The sequence below is a fragment of the Watersipora subatra genome, chromosome 2 (genome assembly GCF_963576615.1).
Source record: "Watersipora subatra chromosome 2, tzWatSuba1.1, whole genome shotgun sequence".
Taxonomy (NCBI): Eukaryota; Metazoa; Bryozoa; class Gymnolaemata; order Cheilostomatida; family Watersiporidae; genus Watersipora; species Watersipora subatra.
Window position 1 is genome coordinate 49,532,047 of NC_088709.1, and position 20,823 is coordinate 49,552,869.

Below are 20,823 nucleotides of genomic sequence, written 5' to 3' on the forward strand. Positions count from 1 at the left end.
CTTGTGAAGCTATACGGCTGTGGGTCTACCTAGAGATTTGTACTACGTACGTGTATTTATGGTATATATATATATTTCATGTTTAGAAGCTTATTAGAGCAAATACTTGCATTATCGGTAATAGGTATAGCCTGTCTTGTCAAGAGGCTATAATAGTAGTGATAAAACTACGTTTGTTTAATTCACCTTGAACTTAGTCTGTTGACAATTGAAAATGGCCGATGAAAAAACTTCTACTGAGGGGTTCGCTTTGTCAACCATTGCTCGGCATCAAAATCCCATCCATCTCGGAAACTAAGTATACGCCGTGAGCAATCGCTTTTTTATATAATCAGAGCGTATCATTGGCGGTGACTGGTTTTTCGATAGATTTTGCCAACTGTTATCAGGTAAATATATGTAGAAGCTGCTAGATTACAACTATAGCATTAGCAGAACACGGTGTATGTGTTACTTATCCAATTTTGTCTGGTCAGAAGCGAATCATTCCGAGTTCTTCAGCTCGAGAGCTGTTTGTGCTGTTATGTTGATTATGGATAGTATTGGATTATTCTACCAAAAAATCTTGCAACTGTTAGGAAGTAGCGCAAGTTTATTATCGAGCGCAGATGCACTGCTCAACTGTTAGCACTAACTTCTCAGATTAGGACCAATCCTGATTAATGATTGTTTAACCAATGTCTTATTGATTAATGTAATCAATATTATGCAACTGACATTCCTAAATATGAGAATCTAGGACTATATTATGAGAAAGGGAATCCCTGAGCTATGGAAGGGGGGGGGGTTCCCAAAACTTTATGTTTATTGAAAAACAAGGAAAAGATATAATAAGTTGCACTCTAGACTAAACTTATAAGAATATAAACTAATTTCTAGAGACTTAAAATATAGTCACCTCCTTGTTCTCTGAAAGTTTACTCTTCTACTTAATCTGTTGACGCGTCTGCTTGCAATGATGAAGCTGTATTGAAAGAGGGAAGTATAGGGGGGAATATGCGTGCTTATATATGGGTTGAGAGTTAGCATTGGTGTCCAAGAGTGGAACTATAATATGTTTCAACTCTTAAATTTCGAGTTTTGTAATTTTAGGGGTTCCTGGCTACGTTCTGTTGTATTTCTGTCAGCGGGAGTTTCATACTTTTAATCCTCAGTTTTTAATCCCTGGTCTGGTGTAGGTTGGTACCAAATGCGGATCTTCATACACCGCATGCCACAGGTTGTTATCGTCTGGGTGTTGTCATGGGATGGTCCTAATCATGGAATTTGTATACCGGTATGTCATAACTCTGGGATTTACGACATACCGTAACTCGTGTACGTTATGTAAGCTGCATGGCGATGTAGCTTGTTATCTTCTTCAGGTCTATCTGCACATGGCTGATTTCAGATATAACAGTGTATAAACTAGGAGGTTTTGAAGAACTAAACTACATTTGTTAGTAGCACATCCTTTGTATAGCTCGAACATGTAATACCCGGCCTTCTGAGTTGTTGTGCTAACTGGCGTTAAAAATCACGTGTTAACCTATCTTTTTCATATCTTTGCCTTTTTACTACCATCATATGATCTTTAATATTGTCATGATGGATTTGGGAGAAATTATGCTATGCACAATTAACCTTGAACATTGTTGTGGGGCATTTAACAGACAATATATGAGCGCTATCGTTGAGTAAACTTTTATTTAGATTGAAAGCCGATCGGCCGCATGCCAAAACCAGAAACAGACAGTATACATGTAGGTATTTACAAACGTTAACTATCTAAAACCATAGTACAATGGTTTTAGTTAACGTTTGTAAACTATCTAACAACTTGTACACTATGTACTGACATAGTGTACAAGTTGTGTACACTATGTGAGTACATAGTGTAGACAACTTCAACACATCTCTCTTTCTACAAAAGAACAAAATACATTTATGTTGAAGCACTGCACTTAGCATCATATATCACAATATGAAAAGTAAATCACTGGTGTATACTAAATTAATACATAACATAATCATCAAACCACGATGGACATGTTCAAACCTGGACTGGTCGAGCTGGTGTGACAGCAGTGTTTGGATTTGAACAAGCGGGTACTGTTATGTACGATATTTCCACCATTTATATGTGATGGGCTTGGCTGAGACTCTTCTAGTTCATTGGGAATATCCATAAGTATATGAGTTCTGCTATCAAAGTCCTTTCTAATCTGTCTACGGTTTCTTCGATATTTAGCATCTGTGGCCACATCATTCACCACATATTTTCTCCCAGTTCTCTTTAGAACCTTGGCTGGTAGCCACAAATTGCTAGCAGTATCTCGTATCCTTACATGATCTCCAGGTCTTAAAGGTGTGAGGTTTCTAGCAGCGTTGTCATAGAATTTCTTCTGTCTTTTTTTGCTGCTTGCAGACCAACATATGTGCTTGGTTGATGTTGACTTGGCTTCATTGCTACCTTTGTGGAAAGCAGAAGTGTTCTTGTTCTTTTACCAAACAGTCTCATTGCTGGTGATGGTGTTCCGGCTGCTTTAGGTGTGTTTCGAGAATTAAGCAAAGCCAGATAAGTGTCATCTGACTTGGCTAGCAGACGCTTGAGGATCCCCACTGCATGTTCCGCCAGCCCATTTGATTGAGCATAATGGAGACTTGAGGTACGGTGTTTAAATTGCCATGCAGACGAGAAGTCTTTGAACATGCCGCTAGAGAACTGAGGCCCGTTGTCACTAACCACTTTGAGAGGTATCCCGTGTCAAGCAAAGGTTAACTTGACATGAGCTATTACAGGTGAACTAGTTGTATTGTTCAGCTTCGAGTACTCAATAAATCCATTATAATAGTCCGCAACTATGAGAAAATGTTGATTTTCGTGTTGAATTGTAAGTTCATTCCTACAGTCTCCCACGACAATTCTGGTGTTTCCACAGGCTGTAGTGCCTCTTTTTGTTGATTTCGCTAATGCTGACTACATTTATCACAGGATTGTAAAGTATCTATAATTTCTACTGTCATCCCTGGCCAGTATACAAAATCCTTGGCTCTCTTGATGCACAATGTCTGACCAAGGAGAGCCGATGTATTATCTGCAACATGTGTTTCCTCAGAGCTCTAGCTACAACAATTTATTGATCTTTGAACACCAAACCATCAATTTCTGGACAATACACAAATAACAAAGTTCTAAAATAATACTAATGAAATAAGGTTAAAAATAACCTATGAAAGTTACACCCTCACCCTAACTGTCATCCATGTTCTTTCGCTCAGTCCTGTACAGATGTGAGTCTCTACAGTCAAATGAGAGTCTTAATAGTCTATAGTTAGGCTCATCAGTTGAATTGAAAAGAGTCTTAGAAGTTGAAAAAAAGGCTCAGCCTTTTTTTCAACTTTGGAGAATAAGGAGCCTCAGAGAGTAGAGGGAAGAGAGTCAAAGTCATTGGAGCTGTTCTTTTTTATAGCTGTCTTTGTTAGCCTGTGAGAAATGCTTTAGGTGCTTACGTTCTGTTTTTATGTTGTAGAGAGTTGGTATTTGAGTGGACCTGAGAGTTGGTATTTGAGTGGCCCTGAGAGTTGGTATTTGAGTGGGCCTGAGAGTTGGTACTTGAGTGGACCTGAGAGTTGGTATTTGAGTGGGCCTGAGAGTTGGTATTTGAGTGGACCTGAGAGTTGGTATTTGAGTGGACCTGAGAGTTGGTATTTGAGTGGGCCTGAGAGTTGGTATTTGAGTGGACCTGAGTGTTGGTATTTGAGTGGACCTGAGAGTTGGTATTTGAGTGGGCCTGAGAGTTGGTATTTGAGTGGACCTGAGAGTTGGTATTTGAGTGGACCTGAGAGTTGGTATTTGAGTGGACCTGAGAGTTGGTATTTGAGTGGGCCTGAGAGTTGGTATTTGAATGGGCCTGTTTTGAGTGCAGCATTGAATTGTACTGATTAGAAATGATGGCTAACTCCAGTTATTTTGGTATGTCTGGTAGATGTCTAATTTCTTTTTGTGGTTTACTGGCAGGCCAATCGGCACATCTTCTCCAATGGATTATTTTCACTGAAGGTTTCTCATTCGTTTGAGGATGGGTTTGAGATGATTGCTTTTCTTGATATTCCTTTGTTGTACTAGATGTTTTTGGTTATTGTAATATTGCGTATATATCCTGTGGTTGAGGCACTATTTCCTCCTGATATCTGTGTATGCTAATATTTCTGTACAACAATATGTGAGAGTATTTCATTATTACATTAAGATTGTGCTTAATAATTATGCATCATGAGTTTGACTGTCACATGATGATCATGTCAGTATTCAGTAAAACATGTTTTACCAAATCATTTTTATGTTATTTTTCATTAGACGTGAAATTTTTTCAGCAACATATTATTTGGCAACATAGAGAAAATTCATAGAAAATGGTTTTATGGTTTTACAAACATATAATGGTATTCATATATTTCGAAATTAAAAAAAAAACCTAGTAACAAGTGGATCTCTAAAAGAAATTATAAGAATTAGTCTACCATAAATAGAGCCCTATCTGTTTAATTTCAAAATATATCTTTGAGTCTATAATTGTTACAAGATTTTACAGTGTACTGATCCGACATTAGGCTTAGCATCAATACAGGTCTAAGTCAATGCTGATTTTTTCATTTTTGTTAAAAACTAAGTTGCATGGTCTTCGTTTCCTCACAACAGTATTGTGTTAATTTTTGTTAGCGGTTAGGAAACTTTATTCATAAAGTGAACTAAAACTTGCTAACCAAGAAGTCAACCTTCCAAATCATTCTCTTCATTGTAAATATGATTGCAAGTTAGATCCAGGAGAATCCAAGTGTATTACTCAATTTGAAGATGATGAAATAAGTCTTTTCATATATGCTGGCTTTGAAATAGCCAGTACTGAGTTGGATATCACTATCTTAGCCAAGATCCAATGTGGTTTTGAACTAGTAAAAACTGTTTTTACTAAAAGGGCTAGTAATACACTTACACACTGTAGACAGAACATTTGAACTGTGTATAAACATCATAATAAGCCTGTATGCAGACTTTGAATTGCATAGATGTACACTATATAGTTCTGTGTCAACAGACTGGATCAGATTGTAAATCACTACAAGTCAGTTTAGTCATAAATTGCAAAAAAGTTAATCGTGGAAGCAAAAGAATATCACATATGAACAGTTCATATGCTTTCAAACATTCATGAAGAATATAACAATAACAATTCCAATTTTAGCAGTCAGCCAATTTAGTTATTTTACTAATTTATTAGGCATACAATTACACTAATTTACTATTACCCAGACCACATATTTACTGTCACAAAACCAAACAGGTTTGCGAGATTTTTAGCCCACTTTTTCTGTTGTCTTGTAGTGTAGTAAATTAGTTGAATTAACTTTGGTTATTCTGCTAACTTGCAGTGCATCATTGCATCAGTTTGAGAATTATAGAATCAATGCAAACACATAGGGTAGGTTCATAATTAACATACACTAACTACTGTCGGTTATTTTTTTTCCGAAAGAGATTATTTCTGATTGGTTTTAAGGGTACATGACTCACAAAACCCCATATGTGGGTGTTGAAATAATTAGTTTTGCAGAGATCATTAAATAAAATTGGATATTGTTTTCACTAACTTGAAAAATAAAACTACATTTGTCGCGACTCAAAACTATCTAAGGCTCTCGTTTATAATTTCATAATACTCAATGTAATAAAGTCTAGTAACTTTTATATCAAGTCAAACTGATTTATCTCATGAAATCACTACAATGTAAAAGTTTTCAGGTTACCAGAATCACAAGCAATTCAAGTCACAAGCGATTCAAATCACAAGCTATTCAAGTCACAAGGGATTAAAATCACAGAGGTTTACTTGCAATTCTGTTACAAACAGAGTTTGTTTCACGAATAGTTCACAAAATTACTTGGGCCTGTTTAATAAATGGTCAACCTCAACCGTTTTTCAGGTAAATCATGTTTCTCAGTAAAGGTTTTAGTAGCCCCATTTTGTGATCATAAAAAGGTGGATGATTTTTACTGCTAACAACAGAAAAAGCAGGGTAATAAAACCCTGAAACCTGTTTGGTTTTTGACGGTGAATATGTGTTCATCTTGAATGATTCACACTATAATAGCTTTGTATCCACAGACCAATTTAGCAAAAGTTGTATGAATATTAGACTTGAGGAAACAGACAAGTATGAATCGATCATTTTTGTTGAAGGATGAAGAAGGGCCTGAAGCTTGTGGTGACTGGAGGTGCGGGTTATGTAGCCAGCTCTCTGCTACAAACAGATAGCCTTAGAGACAATCTTTCATCTTTAGTTGCGACAAGCCTTTCAGAATCACTCAAAGATATTTGGATCACAGATGTAATACTCATAGACAAACTATCAACACCCACACTCCCAGAATATCCTTCTGATATTAATGTCCAATACATTCAGGTATGTAGTTGACTACATCAATCACTTAAAAAAAGGTCATACTGAAAATATAATGATAAAACTATATCTTCGTTTGTCAGAGGTCAGAGGTACCAAAAACTCTTCATTTCAAAGTATCAAATAGTTTAAATAATAAGTTATCATTGATTGGGATAGTGTAGTTAGCTTTTCAAGATACCCATCGTATTTTATGTTTCAAGATACCCATCGTATTTTCTGTTTCTCAGCTTCTACAATAATATGAGGAACTTTATGCTGTTTATGTTTGCCAGGTTGATCTCACTGAGCCATCATATCTATATGAAGTGCTAAAAGGTGTTGACGTTGTCTACCACCTTGCCTCTTATGGCATGTCAGGAAGGGAACAGGTGAAGTTGATAATTTGTGTGTCAAGAGAAATGAACAATACCTTGTCATGTATTGTCATTTGTATGTGTTTCTTAGAAGTTATCTTGGTGTTGATGAATTGTGGGTAGTGTGTGTTTTGTGGAGGTTGTTATAGTATTGATGAATTATGGGTAGAGTGTGTTTTGATAAAGTCATTGTAGTGTTCATGACTTTTTGGTAATGTGTATTTTGTGGAAGTCATTGTAGTGTTAATCAATTCTGCGTAATGTTTGGTTGTGGAAGTTTCAATAGAGATGACACATTATGATTAGTGAACCCATGAAGAATTGTATATTCTATGGAAGAACGACTGCACAGTGGTTGCTAGAGTGACTGATACATACAGGCTACACGTCTATTTGGATGCTGGTTTTATCTAGTATACTTGTTTACACTAAGTTTTATTAATATCACATTTATAGCAAACACAAGTAAGTCTGTTCAGCAAACATTCAGTTTAGCATTGAAGGAGGCTGTCTGCCTTGCATGGTATTCGTCTGGTATAATCTCGCCCCAGTTATATATAGATGTTCGCAACAGAACAAAAAATGGGAGTTGTAGCATTGTTGTGAATGGAACAGATCCAGTATATACCCCACTTTCATTAGAAACATTTAGAGTGAAACAGTAGTTACTCTTTATCACTCAGCGTTTAACTAGTTCACCTCTGCCTCAAGTGTCCCTAGTTTGTTGTCATGGGATGGATGCCATTTTGTACTATGACCTCTTAGCTGACCATTACTCTTTTCTTTGCAGCTGCATAAAGCAGCTATTTGGAAAGTCAATGTCGAAGGCACTCGCAACGTGATCAAAGGCAAGTAATTTACTTGCTTGAAAAAATCGCCAGCTTCTCTTATTAATATTAATAGACCCTATTTGGTCATTGTGTGTCTGTCTGTTAGTCCAGATAAACGTTATGCGTTTCTATATTTACTGGCCGATTTCATCCATCCTTCACACGCAAATGCTCCATGTATCCATCAGGTCACTAAACATATTTGGTTTTAAGACTCCATCTGGTTCCAGTGAACCAGTCCCTTAGACACCCACCTCTGGACTATCTCTTCAATATAAAAGAAATCTTGGAAATCGCCAGGCTTACTGCTAGTTCATAAAAGTCTAATAAAAAATAATTCCATAAATAACATTCAATTAAATATTATTGTAACAAATGTAAGTAGCAACTACAACTACAACCCTGAATGAAACCAGTAGAAATAGAAAACTTCAAAAAATACTATTTTAACTCGTCAAAGGACCTTCTGAAGGACACATTAGTGAAAGCATAAACTCCATTGTTCATTCTTTACATGAAATAAATTACAGGCATCACTGGGGTTGCCCACTCACGCTTTGTAAGTGGAAACAAACCTTGACAGTGTTCGGGTCAATGAACAATTGACAGAAGAGCTCGGCACACTTGTCATCAATACACTCTAGTTTGAGCAATTTCATAAATTGATGAAATTATTACAAGCTGCACTAGTTTGTTTGTAGTCAAGCAATGCTGTGATGCACTAAGATTTTTCATTAGCGGTACTTTTGGGGTTTATCCACCAAAATAGAGATAAAATGATTTGCTGCTAAATATTCAAGCTGATGTTATACGATTTAATGAAAATTTTTTATACATTCCAAAACCTCTGCATTTACTAGTTTTAGAGTTAATGTTAAAAGCCATTTGTTAAGCCTAGATTGATCCCGACCTGGTGTTTGAGTTTGCCAATTACTGTCGGCCCATCACCTCGACTAGCTGCAGTCCTACTGTGCATGTGGGCCTCATCATGCCTTAACGAGTAGGAACTAAGCTTTCATTTATTTTGTTCAACTTAATCAATACTATTACCATATCTTCATTTTGCTTAATGTTATGTTTCTACTAATTGATGAAATAAAATAAACACACACAAATATTCAGCTCTACCATGCAATTGCTGGGGTCTCGTCTCTGATTGGGATTTAACCTGGTTATTTTAGTTCTGTAGTTTGAGCGATTTTTATGTTCGAGTTCTTCCTTTGCTCTCTGCTTATTTACTCATATCACGGTTTGGCTACTGGTATATGTTTGACATTTTACTGTAAACTGACATGCATTTCGCCCACTTTTCGTTTTTGTGTGATTCCTCATTCTTGTCTTTGTTTGATAGATGATGCTTACATGCCCATGCTGTTCCACTTCTAATTCATCTCTCACCTATTTTCCAGCTTGCCTGCACAACAATGTGAAAGCGCTTATATTTGCCAGTACAGTTAATGTTGTATTTGGTGGTCAGAGAATTGATGGAGGCGATGAAACACTCCCTTACTTTCCATCAGAACAGGTAACTAAATGTGTTTTATTTCATTAAAGTTCATTTTCTTCGTTACAGTAGTTCAGTGCTTCTAAATTATTTTTTGTCATCAACGACTTTTATGAAAAAGAAAACATTACACCCTCCTACACTTCCGCGACTACCAAAACATCTGCATAATACTGTATTCTTCTTAACGATAATGAGAAGAAGAAGAGTTGGGTCGACATGTTCTTGCAACAAACAGTCATTTTAGTAACTACCAGAAAATATTTGTAGTGTATGCCAAGTTCCAAAATAAAATTAACTCCTTCGGCGAACGCTACATACAGTCATGTTTTCATGTCCTTTTGTCTTGTTTGTCTTTTTATCTCCATTTCTCTCGCTCTTTCTCTCATGCTCTCTTTCACGCTCTCTCTCCATCCCTCTTCCCTCTCCCCCCCCTTCCCTCTTGCCCCCTCCTTCCCTCTTGCCCCCCTCCTTCCCTCTTGCCCCCTCCTTCCCTCTTGCCCCCTCCTTCCCTCTTGCCCCCCTCTTTCCCTCTTGCCTCCCTCCTTCCCTCTTGCCTCTCCTCCCTCTTGCCCCCTCTCTGTCTCGCTCCCTCTTTGTCTCACTCCCTCCATCACGCTCCTTTTCTCATGCTCTTTCTCTCTCTTGTGCTCTCTCTCATACTCGCACGCTCCATCTTATCCCTGTTAAATATATTTTATGGTGTCACTTGAGGGTAAGCTCACTACATTTATATTCCTGCTCTATGCCCAGTGTGCGGCAAAAAGGCCCACTGAATACAAGATTCTTACACTACAGAGTGAATGCTCCTTGCGCACTCTGATAATGTGAGCGCCAATGCCCAATAATTTAGTGCAAGTGCATTTTATTCTAGGACTAAACTTTTCACGATAAAAAATAAAATTTGTGTTTTCTGAGAGCTCACTTGCAGTAGCGTGGCCCCCTTGACGGAGCTCTGCATTCCTCTGAGGGGAGGGAAGTGCACACCACTATTTGAAAAGAACTGTATTAGTCTAACACAATGTCTGCTGCATAGTTCTGAACATTGACCTAGCTCTCTCAACGAATGAATTATTATGCACTGTATATAATATTTATTATAAACCTGTTTCAGCTGTATGGAAACTAGAAGGTAAAATTATTGCACAGTTTCACCGGCTGTTAACTATGATAATCTATTTTATACAGTAGAAAGTTATTGTAACGTTATTTGGTAGAATTAATGACAAAGTTCACCACACTCACAATTATATAAGTAAAATGAGTTGGTCGCTTAAAGCAGCTTAAGAACTTGTTAAAGTATGTTGTAGAACTCTTGAATTGCTGTACCCTTTGATTAGTAGCTACATATTTGGTTATAATAGCTTGTTTCTCGGCTTTTTGGGAAAGTAGAAAAAGTCATTGTGCTAGTCAAAATGATTGGTTTTGACAAAACCTTCAAATTATAGAATTGTGCATGAAATGGATCTTCGTCACATTATTTGTTATCCGTCCCTTTCTACTGTCTTCTTCAGTCATAAGTGCTATCTCTTATAAAATCTACACGTTTTTGTTTTATGTCATTCTTTTTCAGATCTATGATCGACTCAAAATGTCTCAAAGACAGTACACATGTGTTTACTCTTCTACATATTTTAGATCTAAATTTAAAAAGCAGTTTTAAAATGGCTTGAGTCATACTCCAGTTCAGTTTGATTGGAAAACTTATTACTAGTCAAGAGGCTTCTTGGTTTTCACAGTTACTCTGGCCTAGCAATATGAACTTAAACTGCTGCAGGCGTAGTTCACTTGTTGGACGCGGGTTCAGAAAATACCTATAAAAATAGGATCTATGTCAAAGGTGCCAGTTAAGAAAAATAAGGGAGTCTATAAATTGCGCTAGAAAGAATTATATAAACATAAGATAACAAAAACACAACAAATAAGTGGAACTGGTGCAATGCGAGAAATGAAAAGTTGGTGTTTTTTCAGAATAATGGACAGGTGAATGGCATCAAAACATTTAACAGTGTATTCTTGTGATATGAAAAGCAGTGAGAAGAGATTCACTTGTTCCTGTTGTGTCCTATTATTGACTTGATTTAATTAGGGTTCTGAAAGCAGCGAATGGAATTATACCACCAGTACACACTTTATTAATTTTTTTGTGCAGCCACTCTTGACGAACTTAAATCATTGTGATTGTGATATGTGCACTTGAATAGCTTTGTGGCCAATCCCTTTACAGTTGCAGCCAATTTACTTAATTTTTTGCGGTATCTGAGTTTAGGAGTTATCATATCTGTACTTTAGATAGCCGAGCTGACTTTAAGGAGTTATCTTCTATATACTTGAGATGGACTAACTGGTTTTAAAGAGTTATTGTCTCTGTACTTTTAAATTTGCTGTTGTTATAAGCTGTACAAAATGAGATTATTGCATTCAGCCTCATATTGAATATATCCGTAGTTTTATCAACATGTCATTTTAACAAATGGTCTATCGGAACGACTTCCGCTTTGTTTCGGCATTATGCACTTGAATAAAGCGGTTAAGCTGCTTTAACAAAACAAAACAATTCTTATGTATCCGTAATGAGTCTTGTAATGTTTTGTTACAGCTATAAAAAGACTACAATTTAAATATTGATGTGTGAAAATACAAGGTTTCTACAGGCCTTTCTAAATTCGAACACGTTTCATCAAATGAATTGTTATGGCATCGTGAAAACTACATTAAAGATGAGCTTAATTATTGTATTAATTACATTATTATATTCATCACATTTAATTTGTTAGCCTTTCTTTTGTTAGTTAGTAAACGCTTCCATTATCACCTCCAGAGATTTATTATAAATACTCTCCGGAACTGAGAGATCTTTTTGCTTCTGTATTCGTGTACCATTGATTTGAGTCTGCCCTTTAAGACATGTTGTTAAGTAATTCACGATTTGTGCACCCAGCACACGAATTAATTGATTATTACAGCTGTGGTTTGATCAAGTTTAGGGAATGACGGTAAAATATGGTATGTTAAGTTGTCGGCTCTTGTTGGTAATGTGTTTATGATGAAAGATAAGACAACTCTTAAGTTCATTTTAGTAACTGTAACTTTGTATACAATTGTTCGTGATACATTCACCTAACGGTACATTAAAATTGCTAACAAGCTTTATATGGGCATCAAGTGAGTTTGTCGTTAATCTTTCTAATATAATCGAGCTACATGGAACAACTTTATACACGCTTTCAAGTACATGATTGTCATAGCTTTTCATCATGTGGCTTAAACAGAAAATTGCCAAATAGGCTTTGTTTGAATGTGCTTCTCTTTTAAAGGTTGACTTGCAACAAAATTCACATTACAGTTATTTGGTATCATAAGATTCACTATGTCTTACTATGTTGTGTTGTAGGTGCAAAATATATGGAAATGTGATTACAAGCTCTTAAAAGCTCAAGAACAACAGTTAATCGCAGCCACACGAGACTGCCGTAGTTTGGATTCGCTTTCCATAACGGCTCGAATAGGACGTAGTTGTTACAGGATGGTTTCTGTTTACACTTTCATGCAACCTCATTCGTTGAAATATTTTCACAAATATACTTCACTCATTCAATAAAACCATGTCTATTGTTTTTACGTGTCTGTTTTATCGTCATTGTAATGCTGTCACTTTTAGCACTGATATCTTATAACTTACCGTAAAAAAATCATTAAAATTTTTAACCTTACCTCGATGGAGTATATATCATTGTCTGCTAATCATGACGAGCCTGGTAGTTACCTGTGATAATCGAAAACAGCTGCAAAAATTATTTGCGAAGTATTGGGTCACGTGATCGGATTACGACTTGACGATTGAATAATGCCGAAAGAAAACTGTAAAGTAGCGAGCATCAATAATTGATACGGGGTCTTCGGTAAAACCCGAAGTGTTTGTCATAAACTAGTGCTACGATAAGTTTTACATTAAGCTTTTTATTGGCCTTTTAACTCGCGTGAGAACATACATAACAAGACGATAACCAAACTGGAGCTTTGAGTCTTTGAGCTTTTAAGAGCTGGTAATCACATTTCCACGTATTTGACACCTACAACACAACAGAGTAGGACATGGTGAATCTTTTGATACCAAATAACTGTAATGTGAATTTTGTTGCAAGTCAACCTTTAAGCAATACCGATTTTAAAAAACCTGGAAGTGAAAGTTAGTGCTTTACTTTCCGCGGCTAGCTATTGCCCTACAAGCTGCAGTCAGCTTGTAGGGCAATAGCTCCAGAGATAACCTTGCAAACTGTTTCCCTCTATTCGTGGATGTTTCTAGAGGCCTTGGGATGACTATGGCAACAGTAAGATGCTTGCTGATCAAAGTGTTCTGCAAGCAAATGGTTCAGTAGGAGATGATGGAACAACAACTCTGAGGACCTGTGTACTCAGACTACCGGGAATATATGGCTACAAAGAGCGACGCCATCTCCCTAGGGTGAGTGTATTCTGTATTCTCCCTGATACAGTGTCCCTAATTTTATTGTTCTTTAGGGTGGGTGTATTCTGTATTCTCCCTGATACAGTGTCCCTAATTTAGTGTTCTCTAGGGTGGGTGTGTTCTGTATTCTCCCTGATACAGTGTCCCTAATTTAGTGTTCTCTAGGGTGGGCGTATTCTGTATTCTCCCTGATACAGTGTCCCTAATTTAGTGTTCTCTAGGGTGGGTGTATTCTGTATTCTCCCTGATACAGTGTCCCTAATTTTATTGTTCTCTAGGGTGAGTGTATTCTGTATTCTCCCTAATACAGTGTCCCTAATTTTATTGTTCTCTAGGGTGAGTGTATTCTATATTCTCCCTGATACAGTGTCCCTAATTTAGTGTTCTCTAGGGTGGGTGTATTCTGTATTCTCCCTGATACAGTGTCCCTAATTTAGTGTTCTCTAGGGTGGGTGTATTCTGTATTCTCCCTGATACAGTGTCCCTAATTTTATTGTTCTCTAGGGTGAGTGTATTCTGTATTCTCCCTGATACAGTGTCCCTAATTTTATTGTTAACTAGGATGAGTATATTCTGTATTCGCCCTGATACAGTTTCTCTAATCTAATGTTCCCTAGGGTGATTGTAGTCTGTATTCTCTTTGGTATGGTGTCCCTAATGTAATGTTCCCTAGGGTGAGTGTATTCTGCATTCTCATTTTATCAGATAGCAGCATTGTTACAACAATCTCTTCCTCAATTAGCCCAGCAGCTTTCCTTATGATTTGATATAGGTTTAGCTACAGTATATATAGTTACTAGCTATACCTACATTAGCATTGCTAGCTCTATGTATATGTATGTATAGCTTTAGTTATTGCAATAATTCTAGCTCTGCATTGGTATAGCTATAGTTGTCATAATATTTCTTGCTCTACACAGGTATAGCGTTAATTATCAAAATATTGCTAGTTTTATGTAAGTATAGCCGGAGCTCTTATACTTCTATGGACAGTAGAATAGGTTTGATTTCATATTACTAGCTTTATGTAGGCATATCTTTAGCTTTGTTATTCTGTCTCTCTTAAGGAAAAAGCTGCAGTTCAAAAATACTAGCTTTTTTTAAATGCGCTTCATTCTTGGCATTTTGTAGGTCGCTGCCTTGATGAAGCAAGGACTTTTCAAGGTCAAATATGGAAAGAATCCGATTGTGGAGTTCATCAATGTATGTAACGTAACAGAGTGTCTCTTGCTGGCTACTCGTGATTTGCTACAATCTCAATCACTTGCGGTGAGACACTATTCTATGTCCCTACTTGTTCGTTGAATAGAACAAATCTATTCTTGTACACATGCATGACTACTAACAGTATGTGGACTTTGTTGATGAATAGCTGGTGAGTTCTACCATGCTGGGTAATAGTAGCAGCCCCCCGCTGAGTTTTTAACTTCCTCGCCAAGTTTTTACTTTGTACAGCAACCTATGGTTTATGATTGTATTGTCATGTGTGCTGGAATGGAACTTATATTGTCAAAAATCCTTGTGTATGGAGCTTATTGGGATGAGTTTGTGACTTGTAAAATCAATGTGAATTATACAAAACACTAGTATGTAAAACATGCATACCTGTAAAACATGAGAATTATATAAATAAGTTGTGCAATGCAGGAGGCAACTTTTAACATGCTGTACGCTATAGGCTGGTAAGGAAACTAAATATGTTGTTCACTACAGGTGGGTGAGGCAACTCTTAACATGTTGTACATTACAGGTGGGTGAGGCAACTCCTAATATGTTGTACATTACAGGTGGGTGAGGCAACTCCTAATATGTTGTACATTACAGGTGGGTGAAGCAGCTCCTAATATGTTGTACATTACAGGTGGGTGAGGCAACTCCTAATTTGTATGCATTACAGGCGGGTGAGGCAACTCCTAATTTGTTGTACATTACAGGCGGGTGAGGCGTATTTCATATCAGATGGAGAACCAATAAACAATTTTGAATTTTTCCGGCCTATGGTAAGCATTTTCCTCTCCTAGAAAATTGCATTATTTCGAGTTTGAAACCATTTCAAACAATTTTAGAAACTAAACACATGTGAGCTATTCATAAATAAACATTAATTGCTATCTACAGGTGAATAATATTACCAGCGAAGGCTGAAAATGCTACCATTTTACAATTAAATAGGATTGGATAGTTCACCTATTTGTAGATGGTTCTGTAGGTTTACCAGTAGTCGATACTGTAACTAAGTAGGACTTAGATGTTAAAGCAAGCCGTTGGTGAGCACAGTACAACTTTAGCTTTTGGATTGTTAAGCTAGGCAGCGATGATCATATGGAAATTTTTGAGTTGTCTCCTCAAGCTGCCTCTGCAATTTTAGACTGAAGTTCTAAATGTGCCCTATCCTAAAGTTACCCTTCCTATGTCACTGATCTTTGCTATAGGTAAGTCGTACCGCTCCAGTCAACAACATGAGGTGTCAAATTGCTAGCTTTATAAATATGTATGGAAGTCGACAGCCTGCCACCTGCTTAAGGTATAGTTGGAAGGGCTGTATTAGAGTGGCTCTTTAGTTTATTAGCAATTGGTAATAAAACCTGGTAACTCTTCTATTACTGGGTTTCCATCCTTCAAATGAATGCGGAGTTTCTTCCTCTCCGAATCATAGAAATGAAAAAATATGAATGGATTCCAAGCCATTTCACTTCATTAAATTTGTGCGTAGGCACTCCCAGTGAGCCTAAGATTCGACGTCACAGAAATGCTCATTGCAAATAGATTTGAATCGATAAAACCCAGTTACACTCTCCCCAGTGGAGGTAAAAAATTCAGCTCATTCATCACACTACCAAGCAGATAATTCTAACTAATATTGCCAACGATAGGTTGCTCATACGACAACGATGAGATAATTACCTTTTTATTTATTATTTTACCTTATTCATTAAATAATTGACCCTACCGATCGTACAGATTCCCACTACACTGGTGCCGATCTCTTCCTATGCTTAACTCTTCTAACATAAAAAAGTTTTTTTTTCATTAAAACCGATTGTTGGTCATGCAACCTTCAAAGTAATAATTGTATAGCAAGTAGTGAGTTCTTTTGATGCTTTGTGATATAGAGGGATATTATTAATATTATTAATATTAAAAACACCTCTGACCAGGTATCCTGGCTGAGTTAATGTAGCGAGTGGACGAAGCGTGAATTGAAATGTGATTGTGACCCGAAAGCGAGTCTACCTTAGCAAGTTCTGTTTGGAGGAGTACATCGCTAATCTTGGAAAAATTAATACAATGCAACTCCGATTAGTTGAAATGGTGCGAATTTTTTGGTAAAGGTTAACTCCAAATCCATTCGAAGCATGGAAACCCAGCGTGTAAGTGTTTTCTTTATAAAAAATACTCCTTAAAGTTGACACGTACTGCCAATTTCATGATTAGCTTTTGCTGAGGTAAATAATTTATATGCTAATATGTCATAACATTGCGGTAAATCTTTGGGAAATCTTTACTATAATAAGAGCCGTGACTGTCCGTCTGAAGCCACATTAAAAGCGTTAGGGAAAAATTCCTCGTGAGGAATTCCGGATGTACTGATGCAAAGCCAAGCATGCTACCACTGTGCCACTCGACCATCTCGTAGCAAAGTGAAAAATGCATTAGTTAATTTTAAATGCGTGTGCATTAGAAATGTGTTATGCATTTAGTTACACATGATGGTCTCTCATGTCATGCATACTAGTCCTTTTGAAAAGGTTAAAAATGGTGCAGTGTGGAAATCCCTTAGATTTCAAGCTAGTGATGATTCTTTAGGTTTTACCTAAAGACGATTGTCCCATCACTAAACTATCATATGCTTAGACAATGTTTAGACCAAAAGAATTTTTGTTAATGACCTTCACCTATGTCACTTTTAGCAAGCATTACATTACGCTAGTTCAGCTATGTTTTTTTCTCAAATTCTGTTTTATTTGTCTAGGCTTGTAGGCTAATAGCTTCAGTTTTCACTTGTTCAAACATATATCAGTTTTGTATATAACATGGCTACATGTACACAAACAGTAGCTGGTGAAAAATTCACTGTGGTTATGTGAAAAGCTGAAGCTGTTGGCCATCGCACAATATGCCGTCATGATTTATGACAAAATGTATTAATAAATCCCAGTTTGTCATTGTCTTTCTGTTAGTCTGCGTAAACATTATGCATTTCTATATTTTTGAGCTGACTTCATCGAAAATTCACACGATAGGCGAAGATTTCTGCTTTGGCGACCTGGAGAAAGGCAAAGAACATGTGCTCTTTGCCTTTCTCCAGGTCGCTAAAAATATTTGGTTTCAAAACTTCATCTGGTTCATGAGAACCAGATGAATGTAAAAAAGCAGTTCTTGAAGAAAGTTCTTGCGGAACTCACAAAAAGGTTGTCAAGTACAGAGAACTGGACTGCGGAGTAATGAAATTTTGTGAGGTATATAAAAAACGAGATAAGCTTGTGAGATCAAGATCAAAAACGAAATCAAACCTGTCCTGCATTGGCGGGTTTGATGATGAAAGAAATCTCTGCTTTGAAAGTGAAATATCTACTAACATGGTTTACTGAGAATCTGGTTTCATGGTGTTTAAGAATCTGGTGTTTAAGAATCTGGTGTTTAAGAATCTGGTTCATGAGAACCAGATTCTTGTGGGCCATTTGATTGAGTATGCAGGAAATACCAGGCATTACCGAGCTTCATGATATGTGATGAAAATGCTGCATATAGATGGATAGGTATTAACTCTATTTACACTTGTCAATGCCATTTAAAGCGAATTAGACCATGAGACAATCATGGTTGTCATCTGCTAGCAACCAGCACAAGTGTACCATGAGGTGACAGCTAAAATAAAAGATGGCCGATATAATGAGATCTGGAAATGATGCAAACTGGTATATTTTTGTTGGTCAATAACGAATCGCTGATTCTTAAAAATTGTAAATGCAGTTACTTTAATTGAATCACTAGTTTTTGTTTCCAATTCAGTTCACTTCCTGTTTCTGTTTACAGCGTTTATCATAGAGCTAGTGTACAAGGTACTTCATCCTCTCTATGACTTTCAACCACTCCTGACCAGGGCTGAGGTGAGTCAAGTTCTAAACTTTCTTTTTGTGAAATAGTATGATTATTTCTTTCAACAGGTTGGTTTATTATGAGCTCCTTATTTACAAGATCAGCTGAGTGCAAAAGTACTTTCAGGATGCAGAGCTGGCTAAAATTAAGTAGTTGAAAAAAACTAATATTAAAAGTTGAAGGTCACATTTCAGTAGTCCTTATAGTGGCCAAAGCAGCCTAAAGGTTATACACACCGGTGAAATGCATCATCGACATGCAGTGTAGATATTTGGTGTGGCTCACACTCTGACACTACTGAATGATATGTCCTGTTGACAATTGGATCGACCAATGAAAATTTACCTCAGTCGTGTCAAGGCCATGACAATCTCACTGGAATTTCCAGTAATGCTGTTGAAGTACGGTCGGCATATCTGTATTGTAACAAGGATCAATGATTTGTGATAGCTCTAGCATCTGTCTAGCTGTTCGCATCGCTATATTTCACTCAAAGAAAAATGCTACACGTCAATGATCCCATGTTACTTTACTGTTTAGCTATCGTGATTCCATATTTCACAGGGGAAAGTTATAACTCTCTCTTCTCTCTCATACTTTTGCTGTGAGAGCATCATTGTGATAGCATTTTTCAGGGTTCGCTGTGGTGTTATGTGTTGTGAAGCGTAAAATTACAAAATGCTTTGGACACTCTTCAGCTTTTCTCTGAAATGTTCTTGATCCTCAAATTGTCTAATGAATATAAGAAAGAGAAGATCTTGCTTATGATTAAAGAAAGTGACTTTATTAGTTGTGAGTTTGCTAGTTTCTCTTTCACGTATTCTCACTCATCGCAGGGACAGTCGATCCTGATTAACCATTTTCGATGGTGCCTAAAACGTCAGGGATTAATGGTGTTAATCCCTCATTGTTATATATGTTAACGCGGCAAACAACCAAGTGCAGTAATACTTTAAGTTCATATAATTAAGCTATAGAAAAACATGGATTTTAACTTATTTACTTACTAACAAAAGTGTCTGAAATGGTTTATAAATAATTCCAATTTAAACTAGTAGTTTGTATGTTGTGGTATGTTTGTGTCTTTGGTCACAGCTAGCATGCACTGAAAATGTTTAAGATTGAATTGAGATCATAGTAATCAACTACTTTAGTCAACAACGAATACATCAGTTTTATTTCTGACATAACCGATATGTTGGCTACACAAACAACACATGTCATCAGTGCGTATGTTTAGTCAGGCTTGAATATTATTTTATCTGTCAGAACCTGATGATAGTTTACCTTTTGACTACACCTGCAGGTGTACAAGACTGCCCAAACACACTACTTCAGCATTGAGAAGGCTAGAAAGCATCTCGGCTATCAACCCAAAAATGCGAATGACATGAAAGCTATTGCGGAAGACTACAGGGTCTCGCCAGAGGTAGTAGTTCAAGGACAGAGCTGGACAGCACTTTTTGTTAATATAAGTTTGGTATTTTTCATCACTTGTATCATATTATCATACTTACCAATAGCAGGATGACACGAAGGTGAATGTACATAAAATGGCAAAGTAATATGTTGTGAGCGTGTCTGGTTACTTTACACCTCGTATGTGCTACAAGACAACAGGTGTGACATAGCATTCGCTGACAGCTGCACCATCACACCTGGATTGCTGCCAAGTTAGCTTGCCAATTTTAATTTCAAAGTAGAGAGGTTCTTTCACTATCATACCCGTTAATGCAGGGTCATCTTATCTCACATTTTTATGCCTCGAAAAATTTCATTACATGCTGTCCAGTTCTCTGTACTTGACAATCTTTCTGTAACTTTCAAAAACATTCCTTCATGGTGTAGTCTCCCCCAAGGTGCGGTAAATCCTAAATTTGGACTGACATGGAACTATTGGGAACCACACTACTGACAAAAAAATTATTTGTAAACTACCTTCCATTACAGTGTGAAATATTTTGGGATCTCAAGCCATATGCATGCACATGTATATGACTTGGAATAAGCAAATAAAAATTCATGTGGTGTGATCATATCTGTAAAGATTGTCAGCCATTAAGAAAATTGAGTGTCGACGATTTTGCCCACATGAGCATTCAAATACAATTGTGCAGCTGTTCA

The 20,823-nt window shown here is 36.9% G+C and overlaps 1 protein-coding gene across 1 annotated transcript; it reads left to right on the top strand.

Moving 5' to 3' along the window:
• The first annotated feature begins 289 nt into the window (after window positions 1–289).
• On the top strand, window positions 290–20,804 carry LOC137386738 (short-chain dehydrogenase/reductase family 42E member 1-like). Its single transcript, XM_068072861.1, has 11 exons — window positions 290–389; window positions 6,222–6,444; window positions 6,717–6,812; window positions 7,588–7,645; window positions 9,037–9,152; window positions 13,438–13,596; window positions 14,731–14,868; window positions 15,534–15,599; window positions 15,968–16,031; window positions 18,637–18,710; window positions 20,006–20,804. The coding sequence occupies exons 2-11, from the start codon at window positions 6,223–6,225 to the stop codon at window positions 20,228–20,230; spliced, it is 1,218 nt and encodes a 405-aa protein (XP_067928962.1). The 5' UTR covers window positions 290–389; window position 6,222; the 3' UTR covers window positions 20,231–20,804.
• Window positions 20,805–20,823: the final 19 nt, after the last annotated feature.

Bases quoted from the DNA above. Each gene is read 5' to 3' on its own strand.
- LOC137386738 (XM_068072861.1), top strand. From the start codon at position 6,223: ATGAAGAAGGGCCTGAAGCTTGTGGTGACTGGAGGTGCGGGTTATGTA. The intron at 6,813-7,587 runs GTGAAGTTGATA...TTTTCTTTGCAG, and splicing joins GCATGTCAGGAAGGGAACAG to CTGCATAAAGCAGCTATTTG. The intron at 9,153-13,437 runs GTAACTAAATGT...GGATGTTTCTAG, and splicing joins CTTACTTTCCATCAGAACAG to AGGCCTTGGGATGACTATGG.